We start from the raw sequence: 17,220 nt of genomic DNA, 5'->3' as shown, positions 1-17,220 counted from the left end.
CTACTGGTGTCCCTTGAGCAGAAAGGCGAGAGGATTTCTGTTTTAATATAAATTTGTTATTTTATTAAATGGGATTAACAATCAACTGTCCAGAATCCAAACAAGCAGCTTCTTCAGAAACAAATTTTGGAGAAAAATTAACTCAAAAAAGCCTGGCTCCAACAGCAGCCATATTCTTAAAAGTGATGATTTATCGTTTGCTTTTTAAAAAAAAAAAAAAGGAAGAAATTCACTCTCTCCTATCTATCTAGGTATATGCACCACGTATTTCAGAGACGAGTATTTTACTCAGAAGACAAATATGGAAGTCTAGAAAGAAAGGAAACATTCCCAGCACTCGGTTGCTGCTGGCTGAGGCTGAGCAGCCACTGTCCAGGACCACCACGGCCCTTCACCAAAGGCAACTTTTTGGTGTAGTATCTTTGGAGCAAGCACCTTTGTAGACGCCTGGGATGCTGAGGCATGCCACACACACTACGCTCCCTCCTCATGTGCATCGAGGAGCTCTATGTCAGTAGGAAAACTGTCACTTCTCTGGCTGCATGGCTCTATTGCATAGTAAGTAAAAATACTGTAATGCACCAAAACGGCTTAGGAATTTTGGTGAATATTTCCTTGCAAGTTCTCCACCAAACTGAAGGTCTGACTCCTAGCCGGTGTTGTGGTTAAGCGAGAAAAGCAATTCAGATGGGACCTGAGTCAATATTTGATATTGGGCCCTAGCTTATTAATCACTGAGTTTAATAGTGCCGTAAGATTATGTCACATCAGGAAAAGAGCAGAATGGTTAAAACAGGCAATCGAGCACAATTTTTCTAAGGTCCTAAACTAGGATGCAGGAAGAGCAAAATGCAGTTTACAGCAATCGTCTAGGATGAGTACAAAACTGGGAAAGTCCCAGAAGGCAGATTTGGGCCCAAAATGGTAAGAATCCGTTCCAACTTCCTATGCATGTGTGAACACGCTCACGGTCAGCTGTGAGCTCAGCTGCAGCCCACGGGGTGCGCTTCTGCGGCAGCGACGTTGTAAGGCCTGATACACACATCTCCTTAGCTGAGGGAGGATGCCAAAAAAGGCCTTTTTTTTTATATTAAAAAAAAAACAAAACACCTTCAGACCTGTGCACCAGCTTCCAGTTTGTTCTTGTCCTGGGCTTGTTAGCACAAGACTAACCACAGGTAAACACAGCTGCAGCCAAAGCTCCCTACCCGCACGGATGGGGATAAACCCTCACACCTACTCACTCCAGACCTGGCACACCTTTTTCCTAGAACGGTGGAGATTAACCCTGACAGTCAGAGCCAGAGGAGATTATTTCTGCACCACAGGCAAGGGCTAAGGCAGGTCAGCAGGACACAAGAGGTCCTTCTGCTCTCGGTTACAGTACAGAGGGACCAGCCGCGAAGGGAGGTGTTAGGGTCTGCGTGCACAGCAGCAGAGGAAGCTGGATGTCCATTTGGGAGACGGTTCACGGGGGTGACGGGGGGGGTGTGATTGAAGCCTGATTCTGCTTAGCACTGTAAAGGTTTACACGGGATGCCAGGAATGGAGACTGACCCCAGGCACCTTCTGGCGCTCCCACAGCCCAGAGGAGAGTTGAGCACGCACGAAGAAGGGCCGCGGCTCCACGCTGGCTGGCAGGGACGCATCACGATGCGTTGGGCACCATCCCGTAGGCTTCATACAGCGTATTGAGAAGTTCCTGCTTTTCTTTCTCGGGTAAGAAGCTGGACTGAGCTGCGTTGATGTTCTGGAAAGGCAGATGGGGAACAGAAGGGAGACGTTAAGGCACATCGGAGATGAAGATGTCGCTGTACACATCCAAACCTCTCTCTGACCATCAGTGAGCCAGGGAAGGTGAAGTTTCCACTCCAAGATACATTTCCACAGCCTCATTTCCCAGGGCAACCATTTTGGCCCACCACCAACAACAACCCCAAAAGGAACAGGGCAAGCACAGGGAGGGGGCCTTTCAATACTCTGGAGTTTGTAGGGTACACACTTTAGAGCTGTTCCTACACACCAGGTGTCCCTTTGTGCCAACACAGCTGGTGCAGGCAGCCTGACGCACGCTGCTGTGACAAAGCCCAGCTGCACAAGGGCATCTCCAGGGACCTTCCTTCGTTACACAGAGCCAGGACGGCTTTTGCAAGGGCAGCAAAGGACAGCAGGCAGCCAGGGACCCCAGGCTCAGAGCTGCCCTTGTTCTCCTGCACCTGGGGAGCCAGGTCTGCAGTCGGGGCTCCTTCCCTGGGGGGCTCCAGGCAGGACAGCACACCCTTCAGTGCACCCTGCATTTCCAATTCCAAGCACGTGTCTTTGCAGACATGGAGGTGGCAGTCATGAGCATGACTGAACGCTAACTTGGAAAGCTCCCTGGGTACACGGATAAGTCAAACCCCCAACAGTTATCCTGTCTCTCTGCCTTGGGTGAGTAATTCGGAAAACTAATAGATAAAGCCAGGTTTGGGGATGTATTGAAAACACACAAGTGGCTGCGCACCAAGCCAGCAGTCGCTTTGTTTTCAGTTCAGTTCACAAGCAAGCTCTTTTGTGCATGCTGAACCTTACTGACTTTCAGGCCAGGCCTTGAAATAACCTCCCTGTAATTCCAAATCCATGGAAAAAAAAAGCAACAGGCAGCTTCCTTCCTACAGTTCAGATCTGTTTTGAAGACTTTGCTGGACCATTTCTACCCTAACCCGTTCTCCCCACAGCCCAAAGCAGCCACACGAGGGCTGCCACCCCCAGTGCCCCCCCCTGCACAAAGCCATGCTCAACCCCTCCAACTCTCTGCACCCCCAGCAGGATTTTTATTTCCCCTGAAAACTCTTCAGCTTATAAAGAAAACAAGCAGATGTCTCTGGGCTTCACCAGGACCCCTGCAGAGCACCAGCTGAGGCCAGCTTACCACTCTCTTGAAATCCTCCTCGGTGAAGCCCATGTAGTCCTTCGTTATGCTGTAATCCGTGTCGATGGTGGAATTGAAGATGAGGGGGTCATCGGTGTTTATCGAATAGTTAGCCCGATCCTTCCTAAATCTGTAAGGGAATATAAAAATGGTGGGTGAAGCAGTTCATGCACTTCAAAGGGTGAGATGTGGTAAAAGCAAAATCCTCCCAGCAGCAAGGAGCAGAGTGCGGGGCGCCTGCTGCGTGTGGGTCCGGGCACCCCAGTATCACTCACCCACACCCCAGGGACGTACCACATTGTCCCAGGTGGTTTGCATTTCCCTCACACAGCAATAAAGCAGCTATAAGTAGCCAGGATTTGGGTTAATGACTTTGAGATTAAGCGTTACGCGCGCGTCTTACTGCACGGCTGGGTGTTTCCTGAAGTCTGGCAGACATGCTCCTGTCAGATAACTGGACCAGGGGCAGACCTGGTTGGGGGAGTTAAAAGAAACATGAAAACAGCATCAGCCACACAGATCTGAACTGCAACTGTGAAGGCAGATAGCGGCGAGCAGGCAAACCAGACGGAGGTTCAGGGCTTTGTTCACAGCCTGGGGAGCTCCCACCCTCCACCCAGCCATGCTCTGGTACCGCAGCCTGCTTTGTGGGATAATTCTGCAGGCTTGAGGTCCATAAATCAGCAAATAAGCTGTCCAAAACATATCCTCAGCCAGAACAGGATCCGTTTCCTCTGCCACATACTTGCTGTGAGCCGCTGTGTGCTCTGTGCGGCCCAGAGCCCGGCCAGCAGCCAGGCACCAGCGCCGCTCCTGCTGCGGAGCTCGGGGCACCCAGCTTCCATTGCGGGGCGTCCTCACCTCAAAGTGCATCTTGGTTCTCAGCAGCTCCTTGTAGAGCTCAGGGTCCTCCAGTACGTGGTAGCCATGGCCGATACGCTCGGTCTTCAGGAGATACACCGCCTGGAGAGCACGGGGGAGCAGCTACAGCCTCCGAGCCGCAGCCCAGCTCCCTGCCCACCACCTGAACACCGAAACCCCTCGGGACTTCCCAACCCCAGTGCCCCGAGCTCCTCATACCTCTTTGATCATGGCAGGCGGCCCAGCCTCCCCGGCGTGGACGGTGCGATGAATGCCGCATCGTTCGGCCTCCTGAAAGGCGAGGGAGGAAACGCTTCGGTGTGAGGGCAAGGTGAGCAAAGCTCCGGCACAGCCAGCAGGCTCGGCTCCCGGAGCTCCCAGCCCATGAGGGGTCAGGACAGTAAGGCCAGCAGCAGCACTCAAAAAGCTGGGTCACCTCCCACACAAAACTCCCAGCCTTTCTCCGAGGTTTTTTAATAAGCACTGGGCTGTCCCCTCCCCGGGGGCAGCAAGCCCGGGGCGCTCCTTCCTCCACCCACTGGCCTCTGCCCATGGACTCACTGCAACTCCCATCTGTGGGGCTTCTTCCTACTCCAGCAGCAGCCACGTGGGGGGATTTAAAGCTGCCGGGGCAGGGGGAGGTGATGCTCGGCAGCCTTGGGGCTTTTTGGCTGGATGTGCCTGGCACTGCACACTGAGCTCCAGCTCTCAGGATGTGGTTAGGCAGCGATGTCTGCCTTTAATCACTGAGATATAAGATGGGAGTAGCTTTGCTATTTAACAAAATATTTTTAATTGCTAAAATCAATTTTTAAGCTCTCCCAGCTGCTTTGTGGTCTGGATACAGTGCTGCATGTCGCCTAGCCAGGAATAACTCAGTGTGTGCTTTCTTATCGCTTCTATTAAGAAGCTTATCCGACAAACCTCGTAAGCCTCCTTATGGCCAGAGGTATCCTCCACCTTCAGCGACTCGTCCCCGGCCAGGTCTATGGCCACCACAGAGTTGTTTCGATACTTCTTGCAGAGCTCCACCACCTCCGGAGACCAGCCTGGAAGAGACATCAGCAGGATTCAGGATAAAGCTTTTGTATAGTCACACTTTGAGATTTTTTTTTCTAAATACAGAAAAAAAACGTGCTTTCACGGTGTGGTGTCATGGAATAGTTGGGGCACCTCCAGAGGCTCCCTGCGCAGCAGTCACCCTGCCCTGCTGCACAGCATCCTCCGCTCCCCCGGACAGGATGAGGGATGCTACTTCTGGTGAAAAGGAGCTGCACAACCTCCTGAAAGGCTGACCTTTAACACACGGTTTTATCTTTTTGGCATCAGTGGGAGAGAGTAACAAATGGCCAACAACCACCCAGGAGTTATCTCTGATCAGGATGCAGTATAATCTCTGACAAAGCAAACCCATCTATTAGCTGATACTTCACCTAGCCTTAGCAAGAAGGCCAAGAAACAGAGATAAACTGCAGAGTTAATAATTAACCAGCACCTGCTGTGCACATACAGTCCTGAAGGCATACGAACACACAAGAAAATGGGTGCAACCACAACTTCTTTTATCACCAGTTTCGAACTCGCCAGGTCAGAGCCATTATTTCATTGATAACTGTGACGTAGCTAGCTCTTGCTGGTATTTCTGCCTCTCCCTCAACACTTCCCAAGTTTTGGGGTGGCTTCCCAGGACGAGTTTGTGCCCAGAGCCACCTCTTCAGGTAGCACATGCACAAAAACGCAGACTCAGCTGTTTGCAGGAGGAACTCAGCCACTGTGCAAGCGCACACTGCACGTGCTGCTGGCTGCCCCCACAGACATGTGGGACAGGGTCACAGCTTCCAGTTTCTACAAAGAAATAAGTTTTCTTCCTAGAAACCAGAAACCCAAGGGTCAGGGTTTCAGATTATTGTTTGGCCTTTTTTTTTTTCCCCCCTATCTCTACCTGGACACCCTCAAATCTTCCAGTTTCCAGGAATATATTTTCTTTGTATTTCTAGGAACAAATTAGCTGTGTGTTTGTTACAAAAACTTTTTGCCCTATTAAACGTGCCTAAAATTTGTCAGGATCTGAAGGCATTTGTAGCAAAGTTTCAGTGTAAGACAACGGTGTAATGCAACTCATTCTGTCCATACTTTTCCTTAGGTGCAAACGTTCACAAAGCTCAGCAGCTCAACAAAATGCTGAGAATTATTTTTTTTTTCTATTCTGTGTCATAGCACCTGACACAGAATGACACGGAAGAATTTCAGAGCTGCTGGTTTTAGGAATAACACTTTATATTTGTGACTTAAACATGTTTTGCTTGTTTTTCCAGCTTAAACCAACAGTGAGTTAGCAGCCAGCAGATTCTCTGGCTAACCCACACTGGAGCTAACTAAGGCGCGTGCTGCTGCAGCGGCATGATGGTGAGCTGGAAGGTTTAATTTCTGCCTCCAGAGCTGTGGGACATCAGCCTGGCCCTCCTCTGGGACCATTTCTTCCAGAGCCATGGGATGGTCATGGCAGATGTGGCCGCTGGCTTTGGCAGCGGTTTCAGCCAGCCCAAGGAGAGCTCCGAGCCCTGGGCAGGGAGCAAGGCAGGAGCAGAAATCCCAGCTCCAACAGGAGAGGCAAAAAGGAGCTCTGTGTCCCTTTAGCAAGGCCTCCAGCTAGCTCTCCTGACGCTGGCTGCGCCTACAGCCCTGCTTTCACTTCCAGCTTCACTTCACAAAGGGTAAGGGAGCAGAGGACCCTGATCCAGAAAGAGCAGCCCGTTCTCAGCACCATGTGGTCCCACGTCACACACAGGGCCACGGGGCCGGTGCTTTCCCCACATTTCCGCAGGGACCTGAACCCAGGGGACATCCCCCCCCGCCGCGCGTCAGGGAAGGGGAGCAGAGCAGCAGGGGAGCTGCAATACATTACTTGGCATATGGCGCATGCAGCATAGAATAGACCTGGCTTTGATGTGGAAATCCCTTTCTCCATCCTGCAGTCCCTGATTTACGAGGTGAACAACTTCATCCGGAGTGAGGTCTCCCCTGCGGGGCAGAAGAGGTGGTGGTGAGAGGCTGGGCACCGCCTGGGCGGGCGGGCAGGAGCTGTGGGGACCAGTCAGAGACCCCACAAAGCCCAGGTCCCGCTGGTGGCAGCATCTCCTGGAACCCAATAGAACCACCCCAAGCAAACAAGCACCTTTTGCACCCATGCCATGTGGACACGTTCAGGAAGATTTAGAAAAGCCTCAGGGAATTAGGTGCCACTGCTGCTTGGGCACTTCTGCAGCAGTAGGTGCCCAGGGAGCTCTGTGTCCAAAGGGCTCCCCCCATGTGGCTGCCCTGCAGAGCGCCTGGGCCAAGTTTTGGCCAGCGAGCCCTGCAGGGGCAAGTTGAGGCTTTGGTCAGTGTCTGTCCAAGTGAACGCCCCGAGGAGCTGAGCCCAAGAGCCTCTCGTTTGCCAGGAGAGCTCATTAGGCTGCACAGCTCCCTGCGGCGTGGCGAGCACAACACACCCAAAGCCACCACGACACGTCCTACAAGGCGCCGCCAAGCCCAACACTGATTCAATGAGCACCAGGCAGCAGCGCGGGGGTGACATTTAAACAAGGGAGCAGATTGCCAGCCCCTTGCAACACTGCCCGCTGGCTCAAACTTCTGCTTTGCAGGCAGGCAATCCCGCTCCGAGCCCGGCTTTCCCTCGCAAGGGGAATGGCTTCAGCCAACAGCTCAAGCGCAGCTGCCTCGCACATGCTGAATTAAGTGCCTGCAACAAGGCACATCAAAACACGACAGCACACAGAGGTATTACAAGAGGAAAAACGCTACGGACAGGGCAGGGAGAGAAAAGTGCCAGAGCTGGCTGCACCGGCAGAGCGAGCAGCCCTGGGTACCCAGAGGTGCCGGCTCACCCACACGGGTCCCAGCTCCTGGGTGCTAGCTGAGGAGCTCAGGCAGGAGCACATACAGGTATGGGGCAATTAAGTTAAAGGCCGTGACGAAACCTTACTAATTAACGCGCTGTGGCAAGTTGTGAGAGGGGAAAAAAAATTATTAGTCTTTACATCTGACTGCGTTGTGACACCTTCCCTGCAGCTTTTCAGAAGAAAGGATGATGGGGTAGCCAAGCAGAGCCGAGCCCATCCATTGGCACGGCCCTGCCCTGCTGCCCCTCTGGGATGGGGTGGGACGGGGTGGAGGGATGGAGGGGGTACTCGGGGGGGTCACTCACTCAGCTTGTCCCCAGGGGATGGGGCTGACGGAGCAGTTGGCCAGGAGGTGAGGGCTGTAGCGGATCTCCACGTAGGTGACACCTTCCTTCGCTTTTGTCTCCACCAGCTCGTACGCAATCCTCCGCACCGCCTCGCGGTCCCCCCTGCAGGGACAGCGATGGGACCCGTCACCCACCGGCACCAGGAGGGGACCCGCAGGGACGCCACCAAGCGCGGACAAGCAGGCAGCGGGCACTTACGCGATGGCGGGCATGTAGTAATTAAATTTCTCTAGAAACTCAGGAAGTGACAGCGGCGTATTGTAGCTGATGTGCTTCAAGAGCTCATCCACAGTGTCACCGGGGAGAGGAATCCCTCTTTTCCTGGAAAACAAGTCGTGATTTACCGACGGGGAAGGCTATCGTGTTTTGAAGAGGTCTCTAAGCGCGGCCTTAGCTGGCAGCATCGGCCTCTGTTTCTTCACAGAAAAGATATGGCACAAGCTGTCCTTCCAAAAGCTCCTCGCAGACGTGGCCCTGGATCTCCGCAGGGAGCACAACGATCCAAGACACCAAACAAACACGAGCACATCGAGATGGAAGCCCAGGGTGACCCAGCGGGAGCGGGGCCAGAGGCCACATTTCAGGCTTAAGATGGAGCTCCTCGGAAGGGGCTCTGCGTTATTTCTTGGCATCTCCCCCTCCTAGAATTGCCAACATTCCTTAGAAAAGTTAATTTCTACTTATGGAGGCTCAAGGGCCTGAGAAATGACAGGGAGGTGCGTGGGCTCGGGACCACCCGGCTTTGCTGCGGGGGAGCCCGGCCCCAGCAGCAGCTCCCACCAGGGGGCTGTGGGTGCCGAAGCCCACCCAAGCTCTTCACCATCCCCACACCACGTCACCTGCCCGCGGACGCCAGCCTAAAATTGGGAATAACAACCAGACATTTGGTTCTAATCCCCTTTCCTTCCTTCCCGGCGCTGCCGCGATGAGTTACGGCCGGCTGATGGATGTCCCCCTGCTGACGGAGACCAAACCCCAGCCACAAGTCCAGCAACCTGCTGCCAGCAGCTGTCCCGAGAAGCGATCCGCAGGAAAGCAGCCCAAACGCCGCTGATCCTGGGCTGAGCGAGCGCTGCTCGTTTCCCCATTCGGGCAGAAAGGAAAGCAGCCCCGGGCGCAGCGTTCAAAGGCAATCTGTCGGGATTAAGTTGCTGGCGCTCAGCGGGGGCTGCTCACTGCTGCCAAGGCATCAGCTTTCCCCCCCGCCTTGCCCTTTCCATGGCAGTGACACATTGCCGTGTGCCCCAGGAGCTCTCAGCTCTTCCTCTGCCGAGGGAGACACTAAACACGGAGCCCCGCAGCCAAGCTGCTCTCCTGCTCCCCTCCACACACCCCCAATGCATCACCAGTGGTGATGGTGCTTTGGGATGACCCCCAGCACGAGGATGCTGGGGCTGGCTCTCTGTCAGAGCAGGGTGGTGGATGTGGCCACCGTGGTTTTGGAGCTGCTGTGGAGCCCAAACCCCCAAGAACTGCAGAGTTCAGGGCTGCCCCTGGGAGTTCGTGCATCCCAGCAGCTTTGTGCTACCTGTACGTGTCCAGCCACCACCTGGTAAATTGATTCCCAGCTCTTTGCCTTTAAAAACAGACCACAAACAGCTTTGTGTGTCCAGGGGGAGGTTGCAAGGCAGTGTCCTGCACTGCCCCTTTGCTTTGGGGTTTGTGTACACACTTGTTTTAGAGCCTGCAAATAGCACAGCCTTGCTCCACCCCAGCTGGGCACCGAGGGCTGGCAGCGCTGGGCTGCTTAAAAATAGGAGGGAGCTCAGCATGCTCCTGGGGAACCAACGTTCCTGCCCTAGGCAAGTGAGGAGCAGGGGATCCTCAGCCAGGTGCTGTCTCCTGGGCCTCCAGGCCCCTGCTGCCCTGCCAGGCACTGCACCAGCAGCAGGGACCCCATTTGTTTGCTCACAGGGACTTTCATCCCCACACCGCAGCCCTGCAGCAGCAACCTGACCCCACAGTGAGCAAGGGGGATGTCTTCAACCTGGCCTCTGTATTCGACTGATGAATCTGTGGCCATTCCGCATAGAAAAAGCAGCTTTAGAAAGAATAGCTCCCCCAGGATCACTTTGCCCAGGACCCACTAGGCTCACAGGATGCCAAAACCACTGCCCACCCTCCCCAGATTGACTTCTTCCCCGAATTACCAGAGCTGTGCTTAACAGCTGTTTTCTGCAGTCTCTAGGCTTGACACATCCTTGATCAGCACGTATCTGCTTTTTCAGTACCTTTGCTTTTTCAGAAATCTCACTGGAGGAAATCCTAAGTTTATTCTGCCTCCAGCTACAGAGCCGGGTCCTCACCCCGGTTACTCAGCCAAAGCTAACCAGCTACCCACAGCTAACCCATTACTCACAGCTTTCTTCCCCCAGATACTCACTTGCCAAAGTATAGGATTGTTTCTGGTCTAATGGCTCCATCCAGGTGGATGTGAAGTTCTACCTGCAGTAAAATAAAGAGAAATCAGTGTTGTACTCCTAGAGCTGCAGCAGAAGCTTACAGGTAGGTGGGTGGTGCTAACGCAGGCATAAATGCAGCTAACACAGGGCAAAGTCATGAAAAGGAAGTGCAAAACCATTTAAAAATGATTATTTTTGAATATCTAAGTATCGTCCAATTATTTTCTTATTCCTACTGCAGGTCACAGATTTAAGAGATCTTTCAAATTTCTTGTGTCTTCAGTAATCTGCACACTGCTTCAGGAACTGCCCTACCCATACTTAGCTTGCATGGCTTGGAGTTTGGGGAGATCTGAAAACAAGAACAGCAATACCGACCCTCAAACAAGCATCAATTAACTTGATAGGAGCGTCATTACACAAGAAGTCAGGCTTCACTTCCACGAATCTGCTCTGGGTTTATTGGTAATTACCAGGCATTATCACAGCCTGCAGGATTTCTAACGCTACACAGAGTCCCAAGATACAAGGTGCTGTAAGCAAAAGGACAAGAGCTGTCCCATAGTGCTCACAAGCTTCTTTCAAAATAAAATGGTTAAGTTAAAACGGGACAGTAAATGAATTCAATCCTGTTTCCTTATTATTGCTTACACAATGCATTTTGGAAGAGGCACCATAGAAAAGAGCCAGCTTTCTCCATTAGTCAGCTGTGACTTCGGAGGGACATGACAAATACATGACAAATGTAATTTGGAAGTTGAGCTGGGAAGGAAAATCTTAGCTGTAAAATGTTACAGCTAGATCTTATTTCCAGAACTGTCTGCTTTTAAGCAACAGAATAGCCTACCACACATACATGTATATTATATACATTAAAGGAAGGACAATGAAGCACAAAGCAGTTACTGGGAAGGAATGGCTGCAGGACCAGCTTTGCTCATTCCAGGTCTTTCAGATGTCAGTGAATTCAGGCATCTGAGAACTAAGCTACCCAGAGAGAGACTGCCACACTGTACAAGATACAACTGGGGCCATTACCACCTAGGAAATAGGTTTGTAAGAGGTGACTCAGGGACATTTTCTCTAGTCCTGTAACGCCCCGTACAAGCCAGGCGTGCTTCGTGCCCAGCTCATGGTTGGGGTTCTCAGCAACCAGGACTGCTACAGAAGTCCATGGCTGCTGGGGTGCAGCAGCACTCAGGTTTGGAAGATGGTCGTAAAACTACTGCTGAGATAGTGCCTGCAACAGTGCAGCAAATGCTGAGATGCAAAGTGTGGGTACCAGGCTTGGGGCAGTGCGAGCCACCAACCCTGTGCTGCTGCAGCCAGCCAGCCCAGGGGCCAGGAACATGCCCACAGACACGGCAGGCTGTAAAAGGATATTGCTGTCACTTCTCCTACCCTTAGGACACGATCTGAACCTACAGAGATGAAGATTTTTAAAGGGCAAAGCTTGATCTTTCCCCCTGCCCGGAGTTGTGCAATTCTGCTTACGAGGACTAAATGTCCTGAGAAGCAGCAGATAAAGTAACAGTTTGTGGACACGATCCGCGCTGCCAGATGTGGACGCCTGGCACGTTTTCCACTCTTGAGCTCCGATTCCAATTTCTAAACCACGCGAGCTCCATTCCTTGAGGTTTTCAACAGCCCTTGTGACCTTCTGGTGGAGTTACAGGCTTGAGACGCACTCGCACTGATAGGAAAACCCAGCGAGCCAAACCCAGCGGGGTCTGCATACCCCAAACATCTCTCGAACGATCCCTACAAGAACATCCCAACGTGACACTTCCAACAATGGGACAACAAATTTAGTGGTGTCCTTCACCACATGAGCCACCTCCTGCTGCAGGTGAAATGCTTGCAAAGCAGCAAGGCTGCTCTCTGACACCAGCAGGCTCGTCCTCTACGAACTTGCATTTCTTGGGGCCTGGAGGTACCCAAGCAAACTGCTAAGAGCCTTGGACTCAAGCTAAAACTTTGTGGGGTTGATCCCAGGGGTCATTTCCTGCAGCTGGCAGCTAACCTGGGCTATTTAGATTCTTGGGACATTTAGGCAAAGAATTAAAAGCAAGCCCATGAGGGTGAACATGAGGCTCAGCTCCCCAGCCGTCTCCTGCGCAAGCTCTGCCAGCCCTGGGTCCGCAGGAGGCTGCAGAGCTCCACTGCAGCTCCCAGCTCCCTTCTTCTGTGTTTGCTCTGGGCAAACAAAGCTTAAGACTTTTGCAGATGGAAGTGGGCGACACGACCTTGCTTTAAGCCCAGTGCCCAGATAAAGATGAAACAGTTTTCACTGAGCTGTGGCTCCAGGAGATGCAGCCTGAGCAGAGGCCAGGCAGAGCTGGCAGACCCAAACACGCGGATCTCACCCCGAGCCCTCTGATTGATCTGAGGCATGTGCATTAATGGGGATCTCCACACTAGGTCCAGGACCCAAGCAAGTCAATAAAATCCCCCAGTTTTGCTAGAGAGAGGTCCAAAGCCCAAGTGATGAGTTCAAAGGACACGAAATGCCCAAATGTATGTGCTCTGAACACACAGGACTCCTAGTAAGGCTGTGAGAGCAAACAGTGCTTGCTGTTTCTATGCAAAAATAAGCAGTTTTAGATCAGGCCCAGTGCCTGGCACACTAGGGCAGTTATCAGCAAGATGTTGTGGCTTTAAGCAAAACAAAGTGAAGCTTTAAGGGTTCTGGCTTGACCTCTCTCTTCTGAAAACATTGTCATGTTTTATTTCCAGCCTAATAACCTTCAAAATAAACTCAAACCCAGAATACAGTACTGCAAACAAACACGTTCCAAGTCGGATTATTTTCAATTTAGTAAAATGAGGAGGAAAAAAAATAAGTAAACATTCAAAGCATTTCCAACTACAGCCAACCCAGCAGTTCTCTCTTACTCTATGGTTTGCTCAGCGGACCGCGACAGAGCAGTTCGCTGCTCAGCCTGCCTATGTGGCGAGGAAAGCACCATCCAGCCCGGGGCACTCGAGGGGTTTGTGTACCAGGTGTTTGTTCTTTTACTTTAATTTTGTTTTGATACAATGACCACAGTCAGCTGGTTGGGGCACAAGCTGAAGAGCCCTAAAGCCGGGGTAAAACCTTCGCCTTTTTATTTTGACCATTTCTAGCAGATGTTAATTGATAAGCCAGGCAGCACCTGAGGTTTCATCACTTTAAAATCCTAGCAAGTGACTTTGGTAAGGATTATTTATCAGCACATTAAGAGGTGATAATCTGAGGTTTGCTTTATTGATTTCAATAACGGAGTGATTACAGCTCTAACTGGTCAAGATGCAAGGGAGAACAACAGTAATCAAAATTCCACAAGAGATAAGATGAATGCTAACCCCTGCAAAAAGAATGAACTGTGTTCCTGAAATATAGATTTTTTTTCCCCCAAATATAGATTATTTTTTTTTCCTGGGAGATACACTCCCAGGAGCTAAGCTGTGAACTTCATAACCTTGCCATAAACCCCTATTTTGGAAGCAACAGGTGAAGCTGGACCAGGAGGGATGTAAAGGCAGCAGAGACACGGTATTCCCAAGCCCAATGAAACCCCTAAATGCCTACTGGTGGACAAACCTGGGGGTTTGAGTCTTTAAAAGAGAAAGGGGTTGGACTGCAAGACCCAGGCGACCTGCTGCTCCATGCAAGAGGTGTTTGTGCTTTCTAGGGAAGCATTCACACAATGTGTTGTGGCTTTGGTGGCTGGCCAGGAGGATGCTGAGTGGTGTTTGGTGCCTCCCCTCGTGGCATGAGCCACTCAGTCTCCCTGCATGGAGCTCCTGGTGCTGCTGAGCCACGGGATGCTGATAAGAGAAGGGGGCTCTGAGTCACCTCCCAGGGACAGCAGTGCCCTGTCCCTGCCTGAGCCATGTGGGGCTGGAAGGAGGCAAGCTGTCAGAGCAATAAAACCAAAATCCTTGCCCTTCGAGCGGCACCAACCAGCCTCAATTAATGCCATCAGTGATGGGGTTATCAGGGAATGTGCCTGCGCTGCGTACCGGAGCACGAGCATGCACAGCACTGCTCAAAGCACAGCAGAGCCCAATGCAGCCGAGGGTCTCCAGGATGCTGCCAGCACCACAGCTCAGCCCCTACTGAGCTGGCTGTGCCAAAATAAATGTCGTCCTCCTTGGGGCAACCAGCTGAGACCTTGTGCACTTGCACAAAGCAGTGTGAAGGCAAGGGGTGCCCAGCCAGGGAGTGCTGGAAGACCGATCCTATCTCCCTGCAATTACCAGCAAGTTATTATTATTATTTTAAGCTTTGCACCCAAGGCAAAATACCTGCACTATCTGCTCAGCACAGCCAGGCTGCTCTGTCTTATGCAGCTGGAGGACAGGACCCTATGGCAGAGCTGGCACCTTAAGTGACTCCTGGGTCAGGTCACCTGGGGCTCTGCTGGCCATTGATGGGGACACCGACAGCTACAGCAAGAGGCTTTTAGGGCTGGGATTTCAGCTGTGTCAGGCTCCCCGTTTTGGTGGCAAGCCACAGGAAAAGCCCCCAGGTGACCCACAGAAGTGGTGCAGGGTGACCTGCAGGATGAGCACCACGTGTCCCCAGCCCCCTGCGCGGACACGGGCTCTGCTTGGGGTTCAGAGAGCCCGGCCTCAGAGGAAAGAGGCTGATGGTTGGTGTCCTCAGTCTCTTCTGCTTTTTTATGGCCTACGATAAGCAGGGGTCAAAGTCACCCCACAGCAGCCCCAGCAGCTCCCTGCCTGCCTGCCGCAGTGGCTGGGAGTCAGCGCGTTCCCAAAAAGCAGGCGGCAGCCCCGGCCCCTCGCCTGGCTACCAGAAACGTCCCTAATGCACAAAACTGGCTGTTCCCAATGGCAGGGGGTCCCGGGGGATGAATAGGGGTGATCAGGGCTCATTAACTGACTTCAGATCTCGTTTTTTCTTCCCAGTCCTGACTTAGCAGGTTCGCAGGGCTGAAAGGGACTGCCTGACTCATGAAATCCGGGCTCGTAACCGTCGACAAGCAGACAGCACAAGTTTGACCTTAGCGCACAAACATGGTGTGGTTTCCCCAGGTCTCTCTCTTCTGCATCCTACTGCCCCACACAGAAAAATCAGGAAGAAACATGACTGAAAGAAGAACTTAACTTGCTTCTTTTGGACCAAAATGTAAAACCGCTGGGGTAAACCAACAGCTTTTGTTCTCAGCGGAGCTGATGAAACGCCAACGTCTCCTAAAACTGAAGCAGCCTGAGAAGAGCTTTAACCACTCACAGATATCAGTGCCCCCTGGATTTCGGTATCAAGGTTTGCCTGCTGGTGGATGGGTCTCCTCCCCTGGGAGGGAAACCTCAGGCAGCAACCGACTGCGGCGTGTGTCGGACGTGTGCACGGAGGCTTTTCCAAGTACGCCGTGCTGCTCTGGTGCAAGCTCAAACAGAGTGATAAACGATTTAGGGGTGGTGGGGGATGCAAACAGTAGGAAAAAAAATAATTAAAAACAAACAAACAAACACACACACACTCAAAACCACGCTCTGAGGTTTTCAAAGGCAGTCTTCTTCCCCAGGAAACCACACATGCTTGCTGCCTCTCATGTTCTCCCAGAGCTGCTGGGAGACCCCACGCTGCTTTCTGTCTCCTCTGCCCCTGCCCACAGCCACGGAGCCCAAAGACACCCAAAGAAAAAAACCCTTCCCCATGTGCCAGCTTACCCGAGACCTCAACCCAAGAGCAGAGGTTTCCCAAGGAAAAGGCAGTGCTCTGCCACCAGATGGGTGGCTCTTGCTGAACACACCTGCTTCATCTTCTCTCACCTCTCTTATAACCCGATTAAGAAACATGTTACTGGATGATCCTATCTGGGGGATATTTATACAGCAAATAGTGAGACTGGAACAGCGGAGCACCCTCAGATAGCAACCACCGGGGTGGTATCTTAAGAATAACAGAACTGAGCGCTTAAGAGATTGAAAGAGAAAGAAGAAGAAAACAAAACAAAACAAAAAAGCGGTGGGGCTGCCGGACCCCTCAGCGACTTGCCACTCCCTAGACCATGCCCAGCGGGGATCCCAGCGCCTCGCCTGCCCCGGGACGCACAGACCCCGGCCGGCACAGGCGGGTGGCACGGCACGGCACGGCACGGCACGGCACGGCACGGCACGGCACGGCACGGCACGGCGCTCGCCCCGGCTCCCAGCGCGGTGCACAGTGCAAGGACCTGGGGCACGGGGCACAGACCCGGGCACGGAGCCGGTGCACAGCCCCGGAGCACGGCGCCCAGCCGGCTCCCAGCCGTGTGCCCGGTCCCGGTGCGCGGTGCACGGCTCCGGAGCAGGGCGCGCAGCCGGCTCCCAGCCCGACAGCACCGCAGCCGCCTCACCTTGGGCCCGTCGAAGACCCGCAGCCCCTGCTCCATGCTGCCTCCTCAGCCTCCTCAGCCTCCGCTGCCTCCCCCGGCCGTGCCCCGCCCCGCTCCGCCCCGCGCAGCGCCGAGCACCGGAGGGAGAAACCCGGGGGGGCCCCGGGGACTCCCCGCCCCGCTGCGCCCCGGCCCCGCGCCCCCCGGGCGGGGCTGCACCGGGGGCAGAAAGCGAGAACAGGCAGCCTGCCCTGGCTGCGGTGCTCAGCCGGTGCGGGGATGCGGGTTTGTGGGGGTTTAGCCCCAAAAGAACTGCCTTGTTCTTCGGTTTTAAAGTGCTCAGCCCTCACTCCTCTTCTTCTGCTTACAAAGACGCCGCTCGGCTGCTCCCTCGTTTTGGTTGATGGCTTTTCAGGATTTTTTTGGCCCATTTTACAACTCCTGCTCAGAGTTTAATTCCTTATTTTTAGT

General features: G+C 53.0%; 1 protein-coding gene across 1 annotated transcript; it reads right to left on the bottom strand.

The window, feature by feature from the left end:
* Positions 1 to 21: 21 nt before the first annotated feature.
* Positions 22 to 16,853, bottom strand: ADA (adenosine deaminase). The gene is made up of 11 exons (XM_082773105.1): positions 16,771 to 16,853; positions 10,405 to 10,466; positions 8,220 to 8,342; positions 7,980 to 8,123; positions 6,678 to 6,793; positions 4,697 to 4,821; positions 3,992 to 4,063; positions 3,773 to 3,874; positions 3,315 to 3,382; positions 2,912 to 3,041; positions 22 to 1,750 (listed from the first exon to the last, which is right to left on the bottom strand). The coding sequence occupies exons 1-11, from the start codon at positions 16,804 to 16,806 to the stop codon at positions 1,649 to 1,651; spliced, it is 1,080 nt and encodes a 359-aa protein (XP_082629231.1). The 5' UTR covers positions 16,807 to 16,853; the 3' UTR covers positions 22 to 1,648.
* Positions 16,854 to 17,220: the final 367 nt, after the last annotated feature.

This window comes from Aythya marila (assembly GCF_965140915.1).
Source record: "Aythya marila genome assembly, chromosome: 16".
NCBI lineage: Eukaryota > Metazoa > Chordata > Aves > Anseriformes > Anatidae > Aythya > Aythya marila.
Note: the sequence above shows the minus strand (reverse complement) of the source record. Positions and strands in the feature narration are given on the sequence as shown.